We start from the raw sequence: 23,437 nt of genomic DNA, 5'->3' as shown, positions 1-23,437 counted from the left end.
TCCTGCCTCCCACCTTCCCCCCTCCTTTCGTCCATGTCACATGAACGCCATTGTCCCACCAGTTTATATAACCTGCTGTAAGATCTGTTGCCAGTACTGATGGGAAGGAATTTTAAATTTACAGATCAAGCATCCAGCGGAGCTCCCATTCCCACGACTGTTGGCAGTGCGAAGAAGAAAGTTATAAATATTCTGCACATCATAACGCAGTAACAAATATATGTATGTATTTCTATAATTTATAGGTCGTTCATCAAGCAGAAGTCCTGGGCAAGATTCTGGCTGGCATGAAGCCAACTGGCAACCTCACAAGATCCCCTTCACTGCAACCCCTGGACCCTGCAACGCTGCCGCGGAGCTGGATTGTGACCTGCCAGCTAGATTCCTGGAGCTCTTCCTGACTGACAAGCTGCTTCAACATATTGTCGATCCGCTTGGAAACCAGTGTCAGTCCCAGAACTGAAAACTTTCTTTGGACTCAGTTTTCTGACCGGCTATGTCAAAGGGGGAAAAGAAAGGTGCAGGTGTGGGGGCTGAGGGGGTGGGGACTAGGAGGAAGGCCGACATACTCCAGGAGCACCGTACAACACTTACCCGGAGAGCAAGGCTAAACGTAGAGCTAGGCAGACACAAACTCAAACACCTGACACCCACCAGCAGGCATCCAAGACCAGCAGGCATCCAGGACCTGCAAGAAGGTGTAGGGTCTGCACACACAGGGCAAGGGCAGCGAGACCACAATGTGGTGCAGGTCCTGTTTTGTCCCCTTGCATGCAGGAGAGTGTTTTACAGATTACCACAATAAACTGAACTATTTTGTGTTGGGATGGAAACGCACACACACGCTCTAGATTCACTAAGCTATAACTGGGAGCATACATGCATACAGTCCTGTATATGTACAATTTTGACCAGAATGAACTATTTACATGGTTATGTATTCGAAAATTAATTATTTTATATCAAAAACCCTTTTGCAGTGTTGTTTTTTTCTGTTTTATAGAAGGAAACAGCTTTTCAGATGTTTGAGGTGTCACTAAAGCAAAAAAATATTAGTCAGACTGTTGCGCTTGACATGTTTCTTTTCACAAAAAGCTTGTTTTCTCCTTTTTTGGGGGGTCTAAAACAGGTGTTTTTGAAACCAACTTCTACCACTGATTACTAAAGAACTGAAAAGGGTAGAAGCAAACTATTTTCTGATGAAAGAAGAGAGCCTACTCTTGTTTTGGTAGTTTCGGTGTTAACATAACCATGGAACACAATATTGCGTGGCTCTTGAAAAATCTGTCAAAATGCTCAAAAATGCTGGCAGTATGGGGCTCTGTTCTGAAAATGGTTGGCAGCCAATGAGTTAATATCAATTCGACAGATCATTTGTTTATCGGAAATATATTGAGGCTTAGAGGGAATGCCTAAAATGAGAAAAAGCCTTGACACCAAACCTATTCGTTCAGACTTTTATGTTAAAATATTATTTTTATGGTCAATAAATATATGAAGTTCAATCCAACAGTTTTTTTTTTTTGAATGAAATTGTTCATATCAGCTCAGAACAAAAAAAGAAGAAACCAAAATGAAAAGTTCAGAAATAAGATTTGCACGCTCACATTTGAGTTTCTGATTCCATTTATAATATATTTATAATATATATTTTATATAATTTATAATATATATATTTATTTACACCAAACAAAATCGGATACCCAGGGATTTTTTTTTCTCCTGTATTTTATTATCAAAGCGCAAACACAAAAAACATCCAGAAAATTCAGCTGTATGAAACGGCGTGGACACGTAATTTAAACCTTTCTTTATTCAGGGGTGACTTGGTTACCCACGGAGAGTGCTATACTCTTTTGGAGGCGTCCCCTGATCACATTCACTCCTGGAAGCTGCCAGTACAACCAGAGTTGGGAACTGCTGGTAACTGGGCAGCTTAATTAGTCGTCTTTGAGCAAAGGAAAGAACTTAATAACACAAAAGTTGATTGACATATGAGTCAATAAAAAAAAAAAGCAAAATACAAAAATATACAATCCTATTTAATTCCCCAAGCCCCCTCCTGACTGTGGCTTGAATTGACGTCGGTCCTCAACTGACCTACTAGACTGATAATTAAGTCGATTCCATCGCCAATGTTTGTGCTTCAGCGATGGAATGAGAGCCAGAAGGGTAGATACCCAACATTGATGCTTTTGAGGTCCAAACATCAGCACGTTCATCATAAATTCACTCCATATAAAAGGAACATGACCGCTTGGACTAAGTTATAACAAAACAATCAGCTAAAAGGTTATATATCATATTCCTTGATCCATAGAAATGTTCCTTTCTACAGAAAACCAGTAGTTTGTCTTCTAAAAACCTTTAAGGACATTTGGTGTTGCACGGGTCACCTGATGAGAAGAAACTGTACACACTGACCACAGGAAACATGGTCACAGCACCCAGCAGGGAGCCTAACTGCACTACCGCCCCACACCACACAAGGGCGCTGTGGCCCTCGTCACGCAGGATCACCCCAATGATCACCTTCACGTAGGAGAGAGAGAGAACGAAGATGATCCAGGCCAGCACCTGTGCAGAGCAAACGCATCCGTGTAAACTGGATGTCTGGAGAACATAAAAAAGATTATTCTTTTTTTTTTTTTTCTTTTCAAGTGAACTTACCATGATGACATCACCTGAGGTGTCATGAACCAGCAGTGGACAGGGACTCAGCACTGCCATGCCCATGATGAAAGCTCCAACACCACTACCGATCCCTGTGAGCACCCCCATCAGCACCAGCGATCTGTGACATCACAGGTACTTATTTAACCCTTGATTTGGCAGAAAGGATGTATTGCCACACTCAAGACATTTTCAAGGATGACTAGTGATTAGTGTACGAGTGACTTGTGCATGAGTACACGAGGGGCATTTTTGAGAGATTCAGAAAGCAAATCTATTTTCAAGATGGTGCTGCCCTAAAACCTGAAAGAAGAACTTTTTTTTTTTAAAGTAAAAATGAGGATTGAATCTATGGAGAACCCAGGGTTGTTACACTCAACCTGCTCACCAACCTGATTGGTAAGAACATTGCGATGAAGCAGGCGAGCGGGTTGGACACAGCAGCCATGGTGGCAGAGAGGTGATAGGCGTTGTTCCCGTAGGGCAGGCACGAGTAGGACTGCACCGAGGGAAGCACCACATTGGTCAGAGCGTTCACCCAAGCCAGGATTACGAAGATGTAGAACACCTGTGTCCAGCTGTAGGCACCACTGCCAAAACTGCTCCTGCGCCTCTGGTTTGCAGGTCTGTACGGGTCCATCATTGGCTTCTGCTCAACACACTTCGTGTTTTTCTGAGATTTCTCTTTGACTCCGTTGGTGTATTGGCCTTTGGGCTTCTCCCTGGCCACAGCAGGGTGATAGTTCAGCAGCAGGAAGGACAACAGGCACACCAGCATCATGGCGCTCAAGAAGAAGAAAAACACCTCTGCTGAGAAGTTGGCTGGTTGGTACTGGGCCTGGAGTTCAAAGGTCACAGAGCTATTGGTGGTGTTCTGGGTCTGGGTGCTGTTTACGCAATGAACCACCCCAACACCCTGGATCAAAGCCACCAGAGCAGGCAGCAGGCCACTCACGCCCTCGCCAATGTAGTAGGTGGTGAGGTACTGAGTCTTGAGACGCATCATGAAGGGTAGGAAGGTGACGGAGGAGGTGCAGTCAACAGCAGCCAGGAAGAACGTAAGAACAAGCAGAGCTACGCTCCGGGGAACACCTGCCACCACAACAGTCTCCTTCCAGAAGAAACCCAACAGGAAACTCGCCACAGTTCCGAGAGCGATGATGACATATATGACCGCGGTCTCGTTCAGGGCGCCTGGATGGAAACGGTGCATCAGAGTGACGAAGAGAGGGCCAACGTTTGCCATCTGGATGAGAATGGAGAGGTAGGAAGGCAGGTACCAGCCCTCGGGAATCTGGGGGACGATCAGGGGAAGCTCCACCCACAGGCCGTTGATGGACACCCAGGAGCCCATACCAAAGAGACACGCCAGCAGGTGGGTGAGGAGAGACATGTTGGAGGCTTGGTTCTGGAACTGGACAACAACAAAAGACGGTTTTCAAATCACCTCGATGCACGTAGACGTGATTTAGCAGTCCTGAGTCCTCCACCCGCTTTCTTCTCGAACCACACTCCTGTTACGCTGGCAGGATTTTATCACCTATTTTATCAGCTTCACCACTTGCATACTCATTGTTTTAGCGATTTGTTTCAATGTCTAAGCCTTTTTTTTTGTGTAATTTTTTTTTAAAAACTGCAACCTTGAGCAGGGTGAGAACTCATTTTCTTGAGGAATTCCACCAGCGCGTTGTGACCAGAGGCTTTTTTTTTTTTTTTTTGCTTAATCCACACCTGAACACAACAAAAAAAGAGCTTTGGAAACAGAGTGTCAATATTAACCTTGGCATCATAAATTAATGTGTAACCACGAAGAAGTCTTAACAGCAGCCGTTGTTAAAAGTGCTGCATTAAATTCTGTGTGGTTAATATTTACTATTTTTAAGATATACGTTGTATTTTTCCTCATTTGCTAGCTGTGCATAAGCAGATTCATTTGAGTAAAAAAAAAAAAATTAAACGCAGCAGGGTTGATTGCGGGATAGCGTGGGTTAACCCCTGTTTAAAATATCAAGCAAGGGAAACATGACCACCGACTGCACAGCTAAATATCTTACATAACCTCCAGAAACATCTGACCAGCTCATTGTTGAGTTAAAAAATGAACCGCTTGCTGTGAAGCCTTTGATCGGTAAAAGAATGAGAAAATACTTCTAGAAGATCAGTCTCATGTGTATTTGTACACATGAGACTGCAGGTTCTCTGGAGAGGGGAAAAAAAAAAAAAAACCCGCAAGAATTTCCTGTTGCCTCTCTTGACACAACTTTATGAGAATCAATCGAGAATAGTTCTTAAAAAAAAAAAAAGGAAACTTTTGAACACACGAGCATGCAAACAATATGAACTCCTCACAGCATTGTTCAAATGTTAGTATTTTTGCAGGAGTTAAAAGAAATAATAATGTTGTATGATGATGCATCCTCGCAGATACTCACATGCTTCCTGGTGGAGTGTGTGAAGCCAAAGTCCTGTGCTGTGCTATGTTTAAGTGTGTGTGTGTGTGTGTGTATATGTGTGCGCGCCTGTGGAGTGAAGCCTCCCTGGGGAGAGTGGGAGTGAGAACATGTAGCCAACCATGAAACACGTTTGGTTAACCGATCATTGTGCGTCTCTCCAGACTCTGAGGATCATTAATAAGCATCACATGTTGTGATTGCAGCCGTGTTTTTTTTATTTTGTTTATTTATTTTAGCCTTCGGGCAACTTCTGAATGAGGGAAAACATTCCAGGATTCAGTAATTCCGCTTAAGGGGATCATGGGAGCAAGGGTGCAAATGACCAGCGCGTTCCCTCAGTCGCCTCACTACAATTTGAGGAAGGAAAGCTCTGAAATTCCTGCGCAAATTTGTAGAACACAGAGATTTTTAATCATTGTAACAAAAAAATCAAATCAAATCAAACCATTCATTGTGTCATGTAACTGTTGATGACATGATGCGTCATTCGTCAAATATTTTTAATGAACAAAGCGACATTCTGGAAAAGGCATAGATGGGCCTCCCTGCCACGAGTGGGATGAGGTGATCGGCATTCACGACTCATCCGTGAGACTCTGAATAAACTGAGGTTTTTGTGACAAATGTCGTAAAAACGAACACTCTGATGGTTAGGGTTTGTACTTTTAGCAGTTGGACTCTTGTCGAAACCTCAATCCAGCCTTTAAGAAAGTTACGCCAGTCATGTTCCCTTTCGCGTCAGCTGCTGTCCTTTCATCAAATGTCATGGACAATATTAGAGAATTGTCCATGACATTATTTGTTGTTCTTTTCAATGAGCTGAGCAGCTTGATCCCTCTCCTGAGAGGATGACGTGTGAACTTCTGAGGGGTCTTTTTTGTTGGTGTTGTAAATGTAAATCCTTTACCTTCGTTGTGGATAAAGAGAATTGATTACTGATCAGGTTCGTGCAATGGGTGATTAATCACTAAATCAGTTCAATATCTTAAAAATTGGCTCGGTGAAATCAAAGATCGGGAGAAAAAAATGATGGCGACACTGACGGAGACCCCTTTTCTTCACTTAGTCTCGTTCATTGGAGGGATAAACAGCTCAAGAGAACCTGACACATCTTGTCTGTAACCACAGTACAATAAGTTCTCATTCAACGTATCTCCATATATCGATATCTATGGAGATATGCTTTATGTCTATAAAAAATGTTTACTTGGAGAGGTTATTTTAAACCGTTTTCTTACTTATGCATGAGATGACCTAGTCACTTGTCAGTTTGTCCAGTTCCAGAACTGTTCTGCCAGCAAGACCAATGCCATCTATGGTTACTTCAAGTACTGCAGTATCCGTGAATAATGTGCTTTTTTTCTTGTACTGTGACAAAAATAACACCCATTGCTGTAATACTTCATATTGATGAAAGTACTGGACCTCAAAACCCTAAATATCATACCACTGACGTCCTTTTGATAAATCTTTTATTGTTTACCAGTCAACACTTAACATCAGCCATCTGATCTCTCTCTCTCTCTCTCTCACACACACACACACACACACACACACAGAAAGTATAATCCAAATTTAGTACAAGACACAGTGAATTTGAAAAAGCACCAAACAATGGTCACAGTCATGGAAACGGCTTACAGCACATTCACTGTCAGCAGGAAACCGGACATTAAAAAAGTCCAATAAAATCAAAATGCAAAAATCAACATTAAAATTGTAACAATTTTTTTTTTTTTTTAAAAAAAGGTCAAACTAGGCAACCGGACTCCCCTCTTGTAAGTGAATCACTTACTTCACTTAGAAGAGGGGAGTCCGGTTGCCTAGTTTGAGCTTTTTTTTTTTTTTTGATTATTACAAAAAAATGCTTTTTTCGCATAAACTGTTGTTTGGCAAAAGTTAAAGTACATAAATCAGATGTACTGGAAGCAGCATGGTTAATAACGTTGCCTTTTACGGAAGTCACACATCTAAAGTTCTGCACTGGTATTTCAGAGCCTTAAATTAAAATCCCATGTTGGTTCACCCTCCTCTTCAAGCAGGTATTGTTCCCTTAAAATAGCCATTTATATTTGGAAAAAAAACAAACAAACAAACATCCCAAACCCTTCCAAATTACATAAAATGCTTCAATGTATTCAAAAAAAGAAACAAAATTAAAGCTGCAAGCAGCGTTGTTAGGGCCTGAGCCTCCACGCGCTCGCGGCCGGGTTCCAATCGCCGGCCTGGATCCAACGGTGTATTTGGCCAAGTTTGGAGGCCTTGTAGTGCTGGACTTAGAAGCCTGAGTCCGATGCAGAGAGTGAGAGCAGAGCTGAGACCTGGCCCTTTAAGAACCCCTCCCCCACTGCTCTGTCTTTGATCTGTGCTAGAGTGGAGAGCAGAGCTGAGAGCTGGCCCTTTAAGAACCCCTCCCCCACTGCTCTGTCTTTGATCTGTGCTAGAGTGAGAGCAGAGCTGAGACCTGGCCCTTTAAGAACCCCTCCCCCACTGCTCTGTCTTTGATCTGTGCTAGAGTGGAGAGCAGAGCTGAGAGCTGGCCCTTTAAGAACCCCTCCCCCACTGCTCTGTCTTTGATCTGTGCTAGAGTGGAGAGCAGAGCTGAGAGCTGGCCCTTTAAGAACCCCTCCCCCACTGCTCTGTCTTTGATCTGTGTCAGAGTGAGAGCAGAGCTGAGAGCTGGCCCTTTAAGAACCCCTCCCCCACTGCTCTGTCTTTGATCTGTGCTAGAGTGGAGAACAGAGCTGAGAGCTGGCCCTTTAAGAACCCCTCCCCCACTGCTCTGTCTTTGATCTGTGCTAGAGTGGAGAGCAGAGCTGAGAGCTGGCCCTTTAAGAACCCCTCCCCCACTGCTCTGTCTTTGATCTGTGCTGGAGTGGAGAGAGAGGAGGAGCACCAGAATTGTAGTGTGGAAAAGCTGAATAAGTCGGCATACTAATACCATATTTTTGTAGGGATTTTTGTCAGGAATGCAATGGTGTGTTTTTAAAAGCTGTGGGATGTGTGGTGTAGTCGTGAGAAGCGTTTGTTTGAGAGTATGTACCCTGAGAGGAATGCTTGTTTTTGTTTTTTGGCTGCCTAGGTGGCGCTATTGAGGTTTTTTTTTTTATATTAAATTGTGCACCGGATTGGACATGTGTGCCAAATTTCAGGGAATTTCACGCATGTTCAGGGGGTCAAATTAAACGTTTTAGTTCGCGGAAAAAAGAAAGAATAAAAAAAAAACGAAGCAATTTCAGATATAATTTTCGCCACTATTGTTTCCTATGGGAGACCTGACCCCCTGGACCCCCCATGTGTTTTTTTTGGGGGGGTCCGATGCTCCTAAATGTGTGTTTTTAGTGCCCCCTCTGTGTTTCTCTGCCTTACAAACATAATAGGGTCTTTGCCTGAAGTACCTTCTGGCTCAGGCCCTAACAATTAGAAATCTAAACAAGAATGACAATCGAATCATCAGGGAATGAAAACCTTCAGCCTGTTTCCAAGTTACACTTTAGATATTTTTCATGTCCCTGTCTGAAGAGCTGACTTGGACAAAGGTCTGAGGAAATATGAGTTAATATTTTACGTTTATGTAGGATAAAAAGCAAAGAGGTAGCCAGACATTGGACATGAGCATCTCACTGTGCTCAGGATCCAGGAGCAACCAACGTGGACGATTGTGTCCCAGAGAAAACTTTCACATGATCCGCTCTTGAGGGGAAAAGTCCACAGTTTTTACTGTTCTCAACTTCAGCTAGATTAATTATAAAGCGCTACACAAAGCACTTGTGGTATTACGGCATCATATGCATTGTACATCCCCTCGGCCAATGTGCAGCAACACAATGCGTCCATTATGAGGACATGTTTTTACTTTCGCAGGCTCAGAGGCAGAGATAAGGCCAGGAAGAGGTCTGCTGCTTCACTCAGGAACCCCGAACACAGGGTTCAAACACCGGGTTTCCCCCCAGGAAAGCGTGGGAGCTGGGTGTTCAAGACATCGAAGACAGACAGTCACACCTTCTGTTTCTGCTAACTGCAGTTATCCACACATTCTTGAGCCCTGGCGAACACGTGATAGATGTTGACCAGGGGGAACATGGTGAGAGCTCCGACTAGCGAGCCGGCCTGGATAGAGATGCCGCACCACAGCAGAGCGGCGTGTCCCGCCTCATGGAGCAAAGTCCCAATCACCACCTTCAGGTAGGAGAAGAGGCCGGTGAAAATGATCCAGGAAATGACCTGTAGGGGGCAGAAGCAAGTAGAGGACATGAAAAACAACAATGATGCACTAGGTGTTGTACCTGGCAGCCACCCAGGCCTGCAAATAACTTGAATGCTACAAGTACACGGCAGAAGTCAGGACAAGGAGTATCAAGGACACAATAGAAAGGAGGACAAGGAGTATCAAGTACACAATAGATAAGAGGACAAGGAGTATCAAGGACACAATAGAAAAGAGGACAAGGAGTATCAAGGACAAGGAGTACAATCAGCCCTGCATCCTGTCGGTGAGGCTAAACTGAGGGCCTGTAAGAACAAACGTGGGGGAGATGTTTACTCAGTGTTACTGTCCACAGTTTTAAACATTCTGTTGTTGAAAAGGACTGAATTGAAGACTTTTCAAGACCCGATGCAAAGCCAAGTAAACCCTACGACCCCTGGAAACACTTGTTCATCAGCTCGTACGTCATTAAACATTTAAAAGCTGAAACATCTCATATTAAAACGTGTAGAAAGACTAAATCATTCTTCTGTAGCAATGGGTGCCGGAGCTTTTTTAATCCCCACGACGAATTCAACTTCCTGCTGTTCCCGCTCTACCCTCCACAGATGGCACCAACACCCCCAGTAGGAGGGCTAGCAATGTTAAAACTAGTCCTAACTCCAAGTCCTAGCTCCTAGCTCAGAGATGTGCTACTGGAGGCTCCAGAGCAGAGGGTTTGGAAAGTCAGGACTCAGCCTGCTGCTCTCATGGAACTGTGCATTCCCCAGTTTGGGAACGAATAAGGAAAATATTTAAATTGTGTCCAATGAATCAACACTTACCACTAGAGCCACACCAGCTGGGTTTCCCAGGAGGGGGGGGCAGGGGCTGAGTACTGCCAAAGCCATGAGATACGCAGCAAAAACTCCTCCTGCTATACACAGGAAGCCCAGACCAGAGAACGACCTGCGAGATTGATGACAAAACTCTGATAAGATAAGAACAGTGCTACACAAGGTGCTTGTCAATCTAGCAGTTCTCACCTCATGACAAAAAACATGGCTAAAAAGCAAGCGAGGGGGTTTGCTATGTTGCCGAGAACCACAGAGAGGTGAAAGGTCATGGTTCCGTAAGGTAAACAGGAGAAGCTCTGGACAGAGGGAAGAATCCCATTGGTCAGGGCGTTGGAGATGGCCAGCAGAAGCAGCATGTAGACATTTTGTAAAGTCCAGAATGTGTGAGCTGGAGGCTGCTCCTCCAGCTGCACCTGCCCCTCAGACACCGGCATCTCTCCGTTATGCAGCGGGTGCGTCTCCTCCCCGTTCTTTGGTTCTGAAGCATTGTTGGTCTCTTGCGGCGGCGTGTCCAGCGGTGACCCTGCGTGTCTTTTTGTCAAAGCGAGGAAGCTAAGAGCTGAGGCTGCCAGCATGGTGAACAAGAACCAGAAGAAATTCTGTGCGGGAAAGTTCTCTTTTAAATAATGTGGCTGCACGGTTCCGTTGACAGTTTTACACTCCAGCTTGCCGACACCCTGCCCTAAAGCCACGACGCATGGGAACAAGGCGCTGAAGCCCTGCCCGATGAAGAAAGTGCGGATATACTGAGGCGGGTAGCGGAACATGAAAGGCAGGAAGGTGACGTTGGACGTGCAGCAGACTAACGACAACACAAAGGTGAAAAGCAGGAACGGCAGCGACCTCTCCTCTCCAGCTATGACCACGGTGTGTGACCAGAAGACGGCCAGGAAAGCGGATGCCACCACCGCCAGCACCTGGATGCAGTGGATGACGAGACGTTCATTCAAACGTCCCGGAGCGCAGTGGTGAGTGATGGTCACTGCTATCGGACCCAGGTTCCCAAACGCTATCAGCACTGAGAGGTAAGCAGGGAGGTTCCACCCTAGAAGAAGATGAGCCTGATGAGGTCAGGTTGCACAGGATCACAGCTTCCAACAACATGTGACACCTCTAGAGGGCACTAGTAGTCAGATTTTGTAGTCTGCTGTATTCATCAGATATTTAAATATGCAGCCCGGTTCATTACACGCACACGCACACGTGCACACAAACATATGTGGAACTAAAGATGCACCAGTTTATCTGACTTATGTCATGTGAGTTGATGGTCGTCTTGATGACTGCATCATCACAAACTGATGTCAGTGGCTGTTGCTGGCGTGAGAGAGGGCTGTGTGATTGAATCAAAGATAGAATGATAAAAGGCTTCAGATATTCATGTTCATACAAATATGTGTTTGTTCTCATGGCACCATTGGCAAATCTGTTCAACAGCACATGTGGATCTACATGGAGCTAAAACAGATAGTTGTTTGTAGTGTTAAACGAATCCTGCCTGACTTTCTGACTCAGTTTCAGTAAGTTTGGACTTTCATGCCTTAAATTGATGACTAAAACTATTAAGCACTCTGTCAGGTGTACTAGCGTTACATCCGGCACTGCTCCCTGGAACATTATGGTTAGTCTCCCCCCCCCAAAACTAAGTTTGCTATTAGCAATGAATGACTTAGTTGTAAAACTCCTGCAGCCACCCATGAAAATCAAGGTCAGTTGTGCATCAGTTGACCTACTGGACTCCAACCATCTTAATGTGAAAGTATTCGGACATCTTTGCTCAAAGTCAAACATCTTAAAGTTCCAACGTTGTGTACAAATCTGGCAAAGACGAAATATTGCTTTCTGAATCTTTATCAGATATATTCAAAGATTAATAAATGGTATGTATATTAGGTTCAGCATGGAGCACAATGATAAGTCTGTTAAATCACTACAAAACATAGAAAACTACTTAGTTACACCTGACTTCACCTGACCAGTGGTGGGGCTCCGCTTTGTGTAGGGTGTTTTGACCCAGAACGCATCTTTAATATTAACTAATCATGTTCTCAATGCAAACCTATAAAATACCACATGAAGTTGACATAGTTGAGTGAAAGATACATTAATTACCTGAAATGTACTTAATTAACTATTACACTTAATGAAGCACTTGATTCCAGGACTAAAACTGATACATGTGATATTAAATTAGTACTTGTAACCGTTCACATCCTTAACTTCATTGTGGTTCATTCCGCAGATTCACATCTCCTTTGACTTAATATTTAAGGGGTTTTGTTAAGTTAATCATCCTATGACGGTGACCGTTAAGGCTAGCGAGTCCCGGGGTACCACAAGCTAACATCTCCAGGACTGATAAAGCCTGCAGAGCGCGATACTCACACAAAGTGACCAGGATTTGTGGCTTTGAACCAGTGAATTATTTAATCTGGTGCCTCAAGGGCCAATTGAGGTAACCGACCACTGACCTTCTGGCAGCTCACTGACGATCACCGGGAGCTCGACCCACAAGCTGTTGACGGAAATCCAGGAGCCCATAGCGAACAGAGCCATGAGCCCGTGAGTCACCGCCGCGCTGCTCCACCAGCTGCCGGACATGGTGCCACTAACTGCGGTCTATACAACGGAGGCTTTACGATTAAAACGATTAGCTTTATTTAGCTAATATACTAGGCTACACGTTCATGTGAGGAATGGGCAACCTTTTACGTAAAAGTTCCCGCCCCTCCTGATGCCTTCATGTACGCCTCGGAATTTCCCTTAATGAAATACTAATAGTCTAGTTTTACATACTTTTCTTGAACCCAACAGCCAGAAAAAAACGATAAGCGAAATTTTTTATTTAAATACGTTACTTGTTAGCCCTCGTTATAGTAGCACGTCTTGTGATTCATATTACTCGTCTCACATTGTTCACACTAAGTGTCGCAATATCCCGAGAATCATGAAAGCCCCGCTAACACGGTTAAATAAGACGGGTGCGTTCGTTTTCTCAATTTCTGTTACTCATGTGGGCGGGTTTTCGGAACTACAAGTTCACCGGTGATGGGGTGGGGTGAGTGGTCAGAAACTTGGGAATGTATTTGACGTTTCAGCTTTGATTTAAAGTGAAACAAACGCTGATAAGTTGTTTGTATGCTGAGCGTATTTACAACAAAATTAAATTAAATGAAGAGGGGAGAAAAAGATGTACACCCAAAATGACGTCCCACAAAATCAAGTGCACCCTCAATTGGCGTCCTCCAACAATCTCTCACATCAGGTAGCACATGCTGTTTTTTTTTTAATATAAGTTATCCTCTGAAATTATAAAACTCAATGATTTGACCTTTGGCCCAGTGACCTAAATAAACCCCTCTGTTGTTATTGTCTTCCGCTCCTCCCTTTCTCCGCTTTTATAAGTCTGAACCCGGTGACGTTGCTGAGGCCGGTGTTGCAACCACTCGCCCCTCTCGTAACCGTTCCCACCTCATTCCTGACCCACCGCTGTCTTATGAAAACATTTTACAAAACTGTCCCAAACAACAAATACAACACACAATGCAGCTGACTCGCGCCTTCTTTATCGACAATGTGGATGTCAACAAAGATGTTTATTTGAGTAGAGGTGAAGAGGTAAATGTTACATTGTCATATAACAGTATACATCATGGGGGGTAAACATAATTTTGTCTTTTTTTTTTAGCTACAAAAGTGTAATAGAAAGAACATAATGGCGTGTAATTTAGGGCGTTGTGTCAATACTACACACAATATTACGCATGATTCCTGGCAGAGAAAACAATATTTGTACATGAAAAACTATGAGTGGCAAGTCAATGTTTCTAACATTGACATCTGGTGGCATAAAGTCATTAATCACGCTCCGTCCCCTTAATGAAGGGACAGAGGTCAGTGAAAGAGTCAAGGTTCGAGCACGCTGGGTTCACTTGGAGCAGCGGGAGCCTCCTCCAAGCCTCGCCGTACGTATCTCACTCTCGTCTTTCTGGGCGCTAAAACGAGAGAGTATCCAGGTTTGACGCGAGGAAGTGCAAACCTCAGCTTCATTAACATCTGTGAGATGTTGTAGAAAACGCAGTTCAAGCTCGGGTCCGTGTTGTTGAGAATCAGTTTCTGGTAGAGAATCTCATAACGGATCGCTTCCAGTTTCTCAGCTTTGGATTTCCCATCGAATCGCAGCATCATCTTGTCCACATCCTGCTGAGATTTGCACGGCCCTCCGTTCCGTTCCACGGTGGCTGAAACGTAGTCCAGGTCAATGCTCTCATCCTGCACTTCTTGAGTGGCATCAAATATCCAACTTTCTCTTCGTCTTTTCTTCTTCAACGGCGGACTGTGATCACTGTTTGAAGCTTGTAATCCAGAATCCTCGCCGCTGTCGTCAGAGGACTTGGACCCGTCATCTCCTCCTTGGGAGTTATCCGACACTGATGCCAAATAATTGCATGAGGGGCCTTTAGCTGGTTTCTTCTCCTGGGACAGACTGAAGGGGTATTCCGCCATTAAGACGGAGAATGTGCAACTGACCAGCTCTGAGGCCAAATCAGGGGGAGGGATTTGGGAATATTTCCCACCTGGGAGAAAATCCTTCAGGTGTTCCTCAGTGACGGAAGCGATCACCTTCACCGTCCTCTTCAAGCACGCTCTGATTAGCTCTCTATTTGTGTGCCACTGACCACAGTAATGAAAAACCCCTGTAAAGGTATTTTCCTGTAAAGGATACTGCAGGAAAACGTTTGTGTCTCCTTCAGGTTCCAGCAGGGTTGAGGGATCTTTGGACCAATCCAGGAACCTTTGGTAGAGACCGAGTACATACTTGCAGAAATGAGAGTACTCGCTTCCGCTTGTCAGAAGCTGCCAGTAAGGTCCAAGGACTTTGCAGTAAACAATAGCCAGAACACACACGAGGCTCTGGATTATAGAATCACTGGCGTCTGCAGCCACGCTCTCCAGAATGATGTTGGGACAAGCATCGTTGCTCAGCGACAGCATGTCAGAGAAGAAGAGAGAAATCTCTTGGTGATGGTGGATGAGGCCGGCGGCAGCTTCAAAGTGGCTGTTGACCTGGTTTGAGTGTTTCGCTCGGAGTTTGGAGGGATTTCGCTTTTCATCACAGAAAGCTACCCAGTAATTCCTGTAGTTGTGTATATCAGGACCGCTAGGACTCAAGATATCCTGAGCCATATGGATATAGCGCGAAGTTGCGCTTTCTGACAAGTTCACAAACTTACTGAACTCAGGAAGCCTGTCGCGTCCCAGTTTCTCTCCTGTCGACTGAGTGATTTCTCTCTCAAATATTATAATCTGCTGCTCGACTGCGTCGTGTATGTCGGCGAGACAACTGGCATTCGAATGTAAAAACACAACGGGAGACGCCAGAGAAATGACGTCCTTTAGCGAGTCCAGTTTTTTCTCAAACTCTGCCATGGCTGGGTGCTCTTTGCACGTGAGCGCGTATTGATTTTTTAGAAGATCCAACGAAACCTGCTGGCAAGCCTCGGTGTTCCCGCTGTACATACTAGACAGCTTCTGAACGGACCTCATCGCGATGTCGAGAAGGGTCAGTGCTTCTCCTTTGTCACGGAAGGCGTCGTCTCCGGCGTCTTGATCTTCTTTCAAGGTTATTTTCTTGACACCTCCTGTGCTGATCTCATAGCTCGACTCTTCCTCCTTGATGACCACTTTGTCAAACTTGGTGTCATTTTTTCTCACGCGTTTCTTCACAACCAACCTGCGTACATCGGGTTTCTTGCGTACCAGCTCAAACGGACTTTGAAGCAGACCTTCCATCGCTGTATTCCTCCTGTGACTTCTTGTTTCATAGTTGCGGTAAGACTTCTTCAACTTTTTTATCTGAGTCTTAAGGATTCTATAGGATTTTTGAATGTTGCCGTCCTTGCAGAATTCAGAATTGAAGTTTCTGAGCCAAAGCACCAGAATAACTGGGGCGATTTTCTCCCTGGTGATGAAGTTGCTCAACTCCAGAATCAATCCATTTGTCACTTCAATGGACTTTGCTTGCTCTGAAAAATCCCTCATTTCCAAAAGATGTTCTCGTTCCACTCCGATGCTGTCACATATAGGGCCCACGAAGTTAAAGTTGACATTCGACTCCAAGAAGGTCAGCATCGCGTCTCTCCCAAGACTTAACGTTGTTGCGATACCTCTTTCTATCAAACAACGGAAGTCAGCTGAATAATGACTGGGAAATATTCTCTTGAGCCAATCAGTGATGGCAATCCAGGGAAAATTATTGTCCTCTCTCATCAGTCCAACTTGGATGAGTAGTCTATTCCTGCATGGAGCACTTTCAAGCTGTAGTCCTTCCCCTGACTGAGGGCCGATGAAGTCTGCCACGAGCCTCCAATAATACTCATCTCCTAAACAATCAAACAGAAAGAGTGTCGAGTGAGATGAGAATGAAGGCTTGACAAATGAATTATAATAATTATATGAATTAATATAATAATTCGACACGGAGGGATGAGTGGCGGTTAGAGAAGTAGCGATCCGCAGCTTCACTGTTGGGATGAAGGGAGCTGAGAAGGCAAAGCTCTCAATCCACCGGTAAATCTCAAGGTAACCACCACTAGTACACTGATAAACACAATGCTAGAAAATGAAAAATTTAGAGGTGTGAGTTGGTAATCAGGAAAAGTATTAGGCCAGATAATTGGCATTGCTTTTAAATGTTGTCAGACTTACTCAGATTAGCCTCCGTTACAGCCGCTTTCCCATCAAGAGAGAAATCGTGCGCCTCCTCCATTGTCAGCTGCTGTAGAACAGACAGACGGTCAGTAAATGCAAATACCCTGCATCCAAACACACATGCAATTAGAGGAAGAGCAGTCCAGCCAAAGAGGAATCAGCTCAAACAAATCAGCCCGCATTAAAACTTTCAGATCGACTGTTTTGATGCAACTGACTGCTCACCTACGGATCCTTGACAAACTGGCCACAAAACTTGAGCAAATATGAATGGAAAACTTTCCATCCGATTAAAGTCAGGCATGCACTCGACAATCGACGTTGTCAACCTCCATTCATTCTTTGAAAAAAAAAAAACGACGTTTACAGCTGATTGAGACCCGATGCTGCACTGTTAGCCTTGTGTTAGCAGCCTGCTAACGCCAGCGTTCACCCGCGGGACACACAGCGATCTAGACTTCTTTATTCCGCGGTTTATTCCAGAGCTGCTGAGCTGGGCCGTGGTTCGTAGCCTCGACAAAAAACAACGACGTCCTATGGAACCCAGCTGTAATTTTAAACCCGTGGTTTCTTGCACCACAATAACAACAACAAACAGACTCGTCCTCGCCGGCTCTCTCGGTACGGAGTGCTGAGCAGTGATTGGGTAGTTTTTCTTCTTCTGTCTTTTAATGGCGGTCGGCCAATTCGCTCAAAATACCGCCACCCGCTGGAGTGGAATAGCTATTACACGACCACGCCAAATTCTCCCAGTAAACCCCGAACAACCGCAATAAAAAACAACAACCTTAAGACAGCCCCGGAACTGGAACACCTGTCGTCATGTGGAGAACCGTTTTCAGTCTCTGTCTCTCTTGCTGATACTTTCACGAGTTTAAAAACACACCCTTCTTCTGTTTCCTGTAAACTGCTCTCAGTTACAGCTAGCATGCTGATATGTGATTGTTTTAGTGAGCTGTCCAGGCCAGTGAGACCGATCCCCCGTGATGTCTTAGTTTTCTTGCTTTCTTTGAGAGTTTGCTGTAAGCCCCTTGCTCCCTCAATCCTGCACCCCCTGCCATTTCTTTTCTATGTCTGATTTGAGCCCAATTATATTTTACAACCATGAATATGTGCAGGGACCCAGATGGATTGATCCTCTACTCCTGCACTTTTAATTCTCAGTACTGTGTGAACTGCTTTGAGTACAACGTCTTGCCTGGTGCCTGAGTGCATTTATTGGATGCTTGTTAATTCAATGCAAGAGTCTGACTCAATTTCAACTTTGCTTTATTTCATTTCCTCTGTCCAGCTTAATGCAGGTAGAGCAGCTAACAGCTCACCTAGAATCTACTGCCAGATGCATGAACATCCTAATCATTCAATATCTTACGACACTTTACGACTATTCCTGCAGTTTGTGTTTCCAGGTCACTTTCTTGTCCAACCAAACTCCCAGCAACTTCAAATAATCCACAACTTCGAAGTTTTGCTTGTAAAATTTAAGGCTGGTTTTCTTTTCTTTTTGTAAAAAAAAAAAATCAAAAACCAAAACTAAAACCTCATCCACAACCCAGGTTTCTACTTTCTCTGCTGCCTGCTGTATTGACGAAGGTGATGAAGTATCTCTCTCTCTCAGTTGATATATTTTTGAATTGATTTATGTTCGACATTTATACTCCTTCACTATATTGCTTAGTTTCTGTCTGGGTAACTGGTTAGTCTGGGTGGTTTTCCGTGCATAAAGATGGTTACATTTTTAAAAAGTAGCACTTTTGCTTTGGTCCATTTCCCAAGTAGGAGGTCCACCATTGAGCCGCATTCCAGTAGCCTGTTTTTGTTGTTGTTGTGGAAAAACTTCCAGTTCTGACAAAAAAAAAACGTATTTAAAGTAGCAAAAATGTAAACATGAAGCCGTTTTTACATGATATACATTGTACAGTCCAATTATTTTGCCCCAGCGAGACATTTGAGAGCATAAAATTAAAATAACAACCGTCTTTTTCAGCGCTTTTCATTCTTCATCCCTGATTTATTAAAGAGTTTTAGCTGGTCCTCGTCCCACTTCCGGGCTGTTTGCCTCATCATGCATCATCCCCACACATTGGAATGGACCCGGCCGGGTTCAGGCTGCCTGGTTAAAACAAATCAACCTTCTCATTCATGACGGGGCGAAGCGAGAAGGCACTCCGTGAGGGGCCGTCAGTTTGGAGGAGTCGTGCCTGTGTGGCGGTCAAGTCAGGTGAAACTGCAGTTTGCCAGCTCCGCCGTGGCTCCGAGGCAGATATGGCGATCGCGCCCGAAGCTGCCCGAACATCTCCGATCTCTTCCGGTCCGCAAACCGTCATCAGCCGAAACGCTCGCTCCTCTATCTCCGGGCCCTATTGAATTCTGTTGTCGGGCTGGGGGCGAGGGGGGCGGAGGACGGGATTCATCAAATCCAGGCAACAACAAAAAAGAAAAAAAAAAAGGAAAAGAAAAGGGGGGGATTTCTAAAGGAACATCCGTCCGCGAGCCCCTCCCTGGTTGCTCGGATCCAAGGCTTGACAAAGGTAATTAACCACCATCATCTAATTCTAATTACATAGAGCTCTCTGTTTGGCAGCGTCTGGGGGAGGCAGGGAGGTAGCGGGTTAAATCCTGCAGCTTTTCCTTCGCTTGTGAGTCTGCCGGTCTGGCGGGATCAACACGCGCGGAGAAAACGGCTGATTTCGGGCGTGTAGGCGTGATAGTGGCCGCAGGCGTCGTCACACCGGGACAAAGCAGCCAGGCACCGCTCTCTGACATGTCAACTTTCTGCTTTATTGTGTTGCATTGTCTTTTTTTTCCAGGCATGTTATTATTTATTTAAGAAATTTGTGCCCCGGCCTCCCTTCTTTTGCCCATTTCAGGCGTTTTAATCAACCTTTCCGTGTCTACTAGACTTCCGCTGCCTTCTTGTGGTTAAATCTCCCTCTGACGCTGCTGCTTGTGTCACTAGTGGGGGTTTATATCTGGTCTATTAAGTCTAATAAATCCGAGCGGGATGGAACCGTGCGTGTGTGTGTGTGTGTGTGTGTGGGGGGGGGGGGGGGTATTTTTTGGGCCATCCCGGTGCAGACGGTTACGCAGTGTATTTGTCACATTAATGGAGAAGAATGAGGGGAAGTCCTCATCAAATCCGATATCCGATTGTCATGAAGGATGTATTTAGGTGACCAGACGTCAATACCTGCTTTTTCACCTCTCAATCCACATGACTTCTGTTACATGTGGGCTCTCTTATGAGGGTGCCTGACCGAACATCCACCACAACCTCCCCCTCTTCTCTCCGTCTCATTCTCTCTCCATCTTGGACATGTAACGGGACAGAAACCCTCCATGGCGGTCCTGACACACCCTTGGCTGCACCAGCCTCTGGCCCTGCTGCTATCAGTTTGTGTGTGTGTGTGTGTGTGTGTGTGTGTGTGTGTGGAGGGGGTGGGGGGGGTGCATCAGAGCTATCCCACAGAGGGGATTTGAGGCGCTAGCTGGACTCTAAATCCCAGAGTAGTGAATGTAGCATGAGAGAGAGGTCTGGAAGTACATCGAAAATGATCAGCTGTGTCAGCGTTTGTGTTGGATCTTATTCCATTTGCCATTCGTGCAGTGAATCCATCTGATTGGCGTGAAAGCAAAAAGGGCTTTTTTGAGTTTCTAATACTCATAATTAAGTGTATTAAGCTCACAAAGACATTTTTCCCCTCCTGCGTCACTTCCTTGTGAATCCAGATGCAGAAAGAGCCAGCCACGTGTGCGTAGCTTGAAGCCGATAGCGGCTAACGGCTGACAACAGCAAGGAAACGACTGCCGCAAAGCTGCGTTCACAAACCCCTCAGTACGGGCCAGTACGGGCGCCACCACATCCTCTCCATCAGCCTTCAGCGCAGTAAACCACCAACACTTTGAGTGGAGCCAAAAACAAACTGTTACACCTCAGGCTCGAATGGCAGCTGAACCGTAACTGTAACAGTTTATTTGTTCTCAAATTAAAATTCTCTCTGCATTCATTCTGGAGTCAGAAGGAAGTGATGCAGGAAGGTGAAAGCCTCCATGAGCTCGGGACACCAATTTGTGAGTGATTGTTGGACTTTTTAAAAAAAAAAACGTTTAAGTGAAGTAGTAGTAAGAGTAAGTATTGCTGAGGAAGAATAAGAAGAGAGGGATCACTCCAGAGAAGAGTAAAAGACAGAGAAGCAGCAATATGTGAGAGAAAGGCGATCCTGGAACTGATGATGACGGAGGCCCGATGCCAGCACCCTGCTGGCTTTGAGTGGGCGAGGTGAGGGCGAAGCGGTCTTAAATCCGTCGGTCAGGCCGATGAGATCACCCTGATAGGGGGAACCCCTGCGGCCTCTCGTCACGGGGGTCTTTCTGGATGTGACATCTGCACTTCCGATTATTCCGCGGCTCTCGCTGTCGGGTTGATCTGCCGGGTCGTAAGCGCCGTGGACACCGTGGTTCCGTCTGGCTGCTTGCTTGGCCGATACTTTGGTCCAGAGCACCAAGTGATGTGCGAACAGCGCCTTCTCGCCGAATTCACGTGTACAGACTCCCTAACCTGTCTGAAACCTCACGTCTTGAGTCCTTGAAATGTTTTATTAAAGGAACCTGATGTTTTATTTATCGTTGTATTCTTTTAGGGCTTAAAGTGCTTCCCCAGCTAGCAGGGAGCACTCCCACAGCTCCGGCTACAACATCCATGTCTTGAAGACAATTTGATTTCACGTTTAAAGAACATTTTAAGGATCGTTGCCCATAATCTTCCTATAAGTTTGAATATTTGCAAAGATAACATGTTTAACATCAAGGAACCTGAGGATGTGATATCGTGCCACAAAGACGCTGTAGTTTTGTAGTTCAACACAGAAGTTAGCGTCGTCACAAGTTGTCTCCACCGATGTTACGTCACACGTTTAATCAAAGCCCATCAAGAAAACGTCAGACCTTTTTTTACAGGGAGAAGAAAAACAGGGACTGTGTTGTAAAAAAAAAAAAAAAAAAGTACCATAATATGAGTTTTTTTTAATCATTTATTTATTATCGATGATAAATTAAGAAATAATACAGGGTGACATGTATTTCTGGTTTCGTGGGACCTCAAAAAAAAAAAAAGTAAACACCAAACATTCTTAGAAAGTCTAAGAAAAAGTCGTCCCACCTGGAATAAGAACTTCTGAAGCATTATCAGAGAACCACATGGTGATATCACCAGAACATTTGTAGAACGACAAAAAAAAAAAGAAAAAAAAGAATCTAGAAGAGTTGTGATGCATTCGACTGCAGACGCACTTTTACAGACTTGAACAGAAGTAGGGAACAAAGTATTTCAATGCAGTATAAATAATACTTTTTCCCTGTATTTTTTAGATTGAATACATTTTTGACATCGGCCCTCTGTAATATGGTTTGCGATGATCAGTTACTGCAGGTTTTTTTTAGTTGATCTGATTGTTTTTTTCCACGCCGTGTCAGTTTTTGAGAAACGTTGGGAACCTCACACTTGCTGACCTCGATAGAACCGGCAGACACCCCTTCATTTTCCGCTCAGTGGTACCGCCCCCCCCCCCCCCCCACCGTGCCAAACCTGTGATTTGTGTTTTTGCAGCACTCACGTGCCATAAGCTAATGGTTCTGTAGAATCTTAATGTGAGCTGATTCAAACCCTTCTCAGAGGGCATTGATTAGAAAATATGCTTTGATTACGGTGCTCTGCTAAAGGAGCGAGAGCCTCTCGAGTCGTTTTTCAGGCCACTTAAATGCCAGTCCATTATTGTGAAGTGACGTTATCATCGATGCGCTAAGGGAAAGGTTTTTTTCCCCCTCTGAATTGTTCTAATCCCTTGCCTGAAAAAAAAAACCCCAGCTTTCGCAAGCTTACTTTTTTCCTTCTCCCTCTGAGAGGATGGAGTGATTCACTGTGTTCCTCGGTGCTGCAGTGGATATGAAGAAGCAGCTTAGGCTCCTACGTGGAGCAGAACTCCGAGGTGTCCTTCCAGTTTCTGCTTATTTTTCAATCTGGTTTATCGTGTTTGAGAAAGCGGGTCAGCAAAATCATCCCTCCATCTTCTGCTGCTTATCCTGTTAAGGGTAGCAGGGGGGTGGAGCCTATCCCAGCAGCCTTCAGGTGAGAGGTGGGGTTCACCCTGGACAGGTCACCAGTCCATGGCCAACACATATAGACAGACAACCATTGGCTCTCCCAGCCACGCCTACGGTCAATTTAGAGTCTGGATTAACCTGGTCCCCTCTTGATGTCTTTGGACTGTGGGAGGAAGATGAAGTACCAGAGAGAACCCACACAGGAACAGGGAGAACATGGAGACTCACCCAGAAAGACCCGTGCTCCAGCCGGGACTTGAACCCAGAATCTTCTTCCTGTGAGGCGACAGCAGTAACCACTGCACCACCGAGCCGCCCACTGTGGAAACAGGTTATTTTGATATCAATATACTGACGGTTTGTGGTGTGTGCTGAGCGTACGGCTGGATGAAGAAGATGCTGGTTACACCAAATGATACGAATAAGGTCCTTGAGAGCTTCGGATTTATGAGCACTTG

General features: G+C 44.9%; 4 protein-coding genes across 9 annotated transcripts in view; 1 reads left to right on the top strand and 3 right to left on the bottom strand.

Moving 5' to 3' along the window:
- Positions 1-23,437, top strand: part of LOC147240426 (uncharacterized) — a 51,027-nt gene that overhangs the window by 5,764 nt on the left and 21,826 nt on the right. The window contains exons 9-11 of one of the 5 annotated variants that reach the window (XM_086193755.1): positions 2,662-2,808; positions 3,863-4,048; positions 8,991-11,137. The gene's annotated coding sequence lies outside the window, so the exon portion shown is untranslated. Of the gene's footprint in view, positions 1-2,661; positions 2,809-3,155; positions 4,447-8,990; positions 11,138-19,003; positions 19,412-23,437 lie in introns of those variants that run through there. The other 4 variants (XR_015111281.1, XM_086193753.1, XM_086193752.1 and 1 more) reach the window with 4 other exon arrangements.
- LOC147240429 (riboflavin transporter 2-like) lies at positions 1,726-5,175 on the bottom strand. The gene is made up of 4 exons (XM_086193758.1): positions 5,106-5,175; positions 3,066-4,087; positions 2,671-2,794; positions 1,726-2,577 (listed from the first exon to the last, which is right to left on the bottom strand). Exons 2-4 carry the CDS (start codon positions 4,064-4,066, stop codon positions 2,368-2,370), a joined length of 1,335 nt encoding a protein of 444 aa, XP_086049884.1. The 5' UTR covers positions 4,067-4,087; positions 5,106-5,175; the 3' UTR covers positions 1,726-2,367.
- On the bottom strand, positions 7,675-12,913 carry slc52a2 (solute carrier family 52 member 2). The gene is made up of 4 exons (XM_086193759.1): positions 12,641-12,913; positions 10,359-11,214; positions 10,158-10,281; positions 7,675-9,350 (listed from the first exon to the last, which is right to left on the bottom strand). Exons 1-4 carry the CDS (start codon positions 12,768-12,770, stop codon positions 9,141-9,143), a joined length of 1,320 nt encoding a protein of 439 aa, XP_086049885.1. The 5' UTR covers positions 12,771-12,913; the 3' UTR covers positions 7,675-9,140.
- LOC147240427 (uncharacterized) lies at positions 13,732-17,503 on the bottom strand. Of its 2 annotated transcripts, none has more exons than XM_086193750.1 (3): positions 17,106-17,503; positions 16,878-16,947; positions 13,732-16,552 (listed from the first exon to the last, which is right to left on the bottom strand). In XM_086193750.1, exons 2-3 carry the CDS (start codon positions 16,936-16,938, stop codon positions 14,076-14,078), a joined length of 2,538 nt encoding a protein of 845 aa, XP_086049876.1. In that variant the 5' UTR covers positions 16,939-16,947; positions 17,106-17,503; the 3' UTR covers positions 13,732-14,075. The 2 variants fall into 2 exon arrangements, with proteins under 2 accessions (XP_086049876.1, XP_086049875.1); XM_086193749.1 differs by having other exon boundaries at positions 16,878-16,944.

This window comes from Aulostomus chinensis, chromosome 22 (genome assembly GCF_037954235.1).
Source record: "Aulostomus chinensis isolate RoL2024-O1b breed Wild chromosome 22, RoL_Achi_v1.0, whole genome shotgun sequence".
Classification (NCBI taxonomy): Eukaryota; Metazoa; Chordata; class Actinopteri; order Syngnathiformes; family Aulostomidae; genus Aulostomus; species Aulostomus chinensis.
Note: the sequence above shows the minus strand (reverse complement) of the source record. Positions and strands in the feature narration are given on the sequence as shown.

Coding starts and splice junctions, on each gene's coding strand:
- slc52a2 (XM_086193759.1), bottom strand. CDS start 12,770: ATGTCCGGCAGCTGGTGGAGCAGCGCGGCGGTGACTCACGGGCTCATG. Junction 10,282..10,358: donor GCCATGTTTTTTGTCATGAG/GTGAGAACTGCT, acceptor TCAATCTCGCAG/GTCGTTCTCTGGTCTGGGCT. Junction 9,351..10,157: donor CAGCTGGTGTGGCTCTAGTG/GTAAGTGTTGAT, acceptor TGCCCCCTACAG/GTCATTTCCTGGATCATTTT.
- LOC147240429 (XM_086193758.1), bottom strand. CDS start 4,066: ATGTCTCTCCTCACCCACCTGCTGGCGTGTCTCTTTGGTATGGGCTCC. Junction 2,795..3,065: donor GCAATGTTCTTACCAATCAG/GTTGGTGAGCAG, acceptor GTGATGTCACAG/ATCGCTGGTGCTGATGGGGG. Junction 2,578..2,670: donor CCTCAGGTGATGTCATCATG/GTAAGTTCACTT, acceptor TGCTCTGCACAG/GTGCTGGCCTGGATCATCTT.
- LOC147240427 (XM_086193750.1), bottom strand. CDS start 16,938: ATGGAGGAGGCGCACGATTTCTCTCTTGATGGGAAAGCGGCTGTAACG. Junction 16,553..16,877: donor TGTAACGGAGGCTAATCTGA/GTAAGTCTGACA, acceptor TTGATTGTTTAG/GAGATGAGTATTATTGGAGG.